Source organism: Atta cephalotes (assembly GCF_000143395.1).
Source record: "Atta cephalotes unplaced genomic scaffold scaffold00038, whole genome shotgun sequence".
Lineage (NCBI taxonomy): Eukaryota > Metazoa > Arthropoda > Insecta > Hymenoptera > Formicidae > Atta > Atta cephalotes.
Genome location: NW_012130102.1, coordinates 675740 through 677379, shown reverse-complemented (window position 1 = coordinate 677379; position 1640 = coordinate 675740). Strand labels below are relative to the sequence as shown.

At 31.2% G+C, this 1640-nt stretch overlaps 1 protein-coding gene across 1 annotated transcript in view; it reads right to left on the bottom strand.

Moving 5' to 3' along the window:
- The window catches only part of LOC105621938 (fatty acid synthase-like), a 16803-nt gene extending 15396 nt beyond the window's left edge, over window positions 1-1407 (bottom strand). The window contains exon 1 of the mRNA XM_012203374.1: window positions 1279-1407. Within this exon, the coding sequence (XP_012058764.1) occupies window positions 1279-1407 (129 nt within the window). The remainder of the gene's footprint in view (window positions 1-1278) is intronic.
- Between the last annotated feature and the right edge of the window lie 233 nt (window positions 1408-1640).

Here is a 1640-nt window from a genome sequence, read left to right as displayed (position 1 = left end):
AATGTTATCAAATGGTCTGCAATAACCAGTGGGTGATAAAATACCTAAGAAGTATAGTAAGCATATTTGAACGTGTGTATAATGAATTATGTTTAAATCAAAATGATCATTTTCATATTTTCTAATATGATATTTTTCAGTTTTTAATCAAATATATTGTTAGAAATGTTTTAATTGAAATTATATGTAGTTTTTGTAAATGATTTTTTGAATTTATTTTTTGTAAATGAGGAATGGTTTACGAGATTCTCTAAATGTCATGCATTACAAGGCTACCAAATTTTAATGAAAATACAAGTATAAATATTTATAATACCAAGTCGAGCGAAGTGCAGGTTTATTGTGGAATGAAGACACAAATTTGCTGCTCCAATTATTGCGTCTTCGCATTTGCCTGACATGATATATTTATAACCAATGCTTAGAGCATGAAGGCTAGAACTGCATGCTGTATCGACCACATAAGATGGTCCTTTCAAATTCAAATAGTACGAAATTATATTTGCCAATCCAGATTTATGATATATAAAATTGTTTTCACCGTCTATCTAATTACAAAACATTTACAATTTCTGTACATAAATCCATAATAAATCCGTACATAATTCCGTATATAAATAATAGATTCAGTAGATTCAATCATTTCTTTGGTAAATATTTATTTTAGGTGACACTCACTCACTGATTTCGATGTCCTTTACATATCTATTGTAAAGGAGAGTGTCCTGATTCTCTACAAGAATTAAGTGGGGGGACAGCATTGATTTAGGAGATATAGTAAATTAAAGTTCTATATATACTAGTATGCAGAGAATAATATTGGCATAACAGGAATATTACGAAAATTAAATATTTTGTATATACCATACTAATCTCTTAAAGAATGTAAACAATCATCCTTCTCTTCCTGCTTAAGGGCGCACGACTTTCATGCGAAGCGATTTTCACCCCACTCCCCTCTCCCCTATTTATAGGACTATACAAACACAGCTATTTAATCAAAGCATCTATATCTTTCCTTGGCATTATATAATTAATATTTGGAACAAAATCAGTTTCAAATATTTTTACCTAATAGTTATAATAATAATAACAGTCCTAAAGTGTGAATTTGAATGAATTTGTAAAAAGTCGATTAATCATACATTATGTACATAGGCAGTTCGATAAGTGTCAATAACTTTTTAAAAAAAGACTATGTTGAAAAATCAATCAAATTTTGGGAAAAAAATAGTAATATAAGTAGTATATGGGCATTCATGGGCCATCAAAACAAACCTCCATCACTCTATCTCCGGCATGAGAGTGGCTTGTTTGGAAAACAGTGCTCTGATTGATTGGTGATGCGAGGGTGAGAGTAACGAGGTAATTAAATGGCGTGTTTTGATTATCTCGATCCATAGTCATCCCGATCCACGCGGTGATTGGAAAAAGATGGTGTGTCAGCAAAGATGAATATACCGTAACAAAATGATGGATGGGAAAATCGAAGAAAATTGGGACCGAAACATTTTTTCGTTATGTGAGGAGGAGAAAGGTAACGAATAGCACACAGTTTTGTTCTATAGGTTATTTTTTACTGCAGTGGTTCAATGTCTCCGGTATGCATTTTAATGAAAAGCTTTTTTTCTTATTATTTA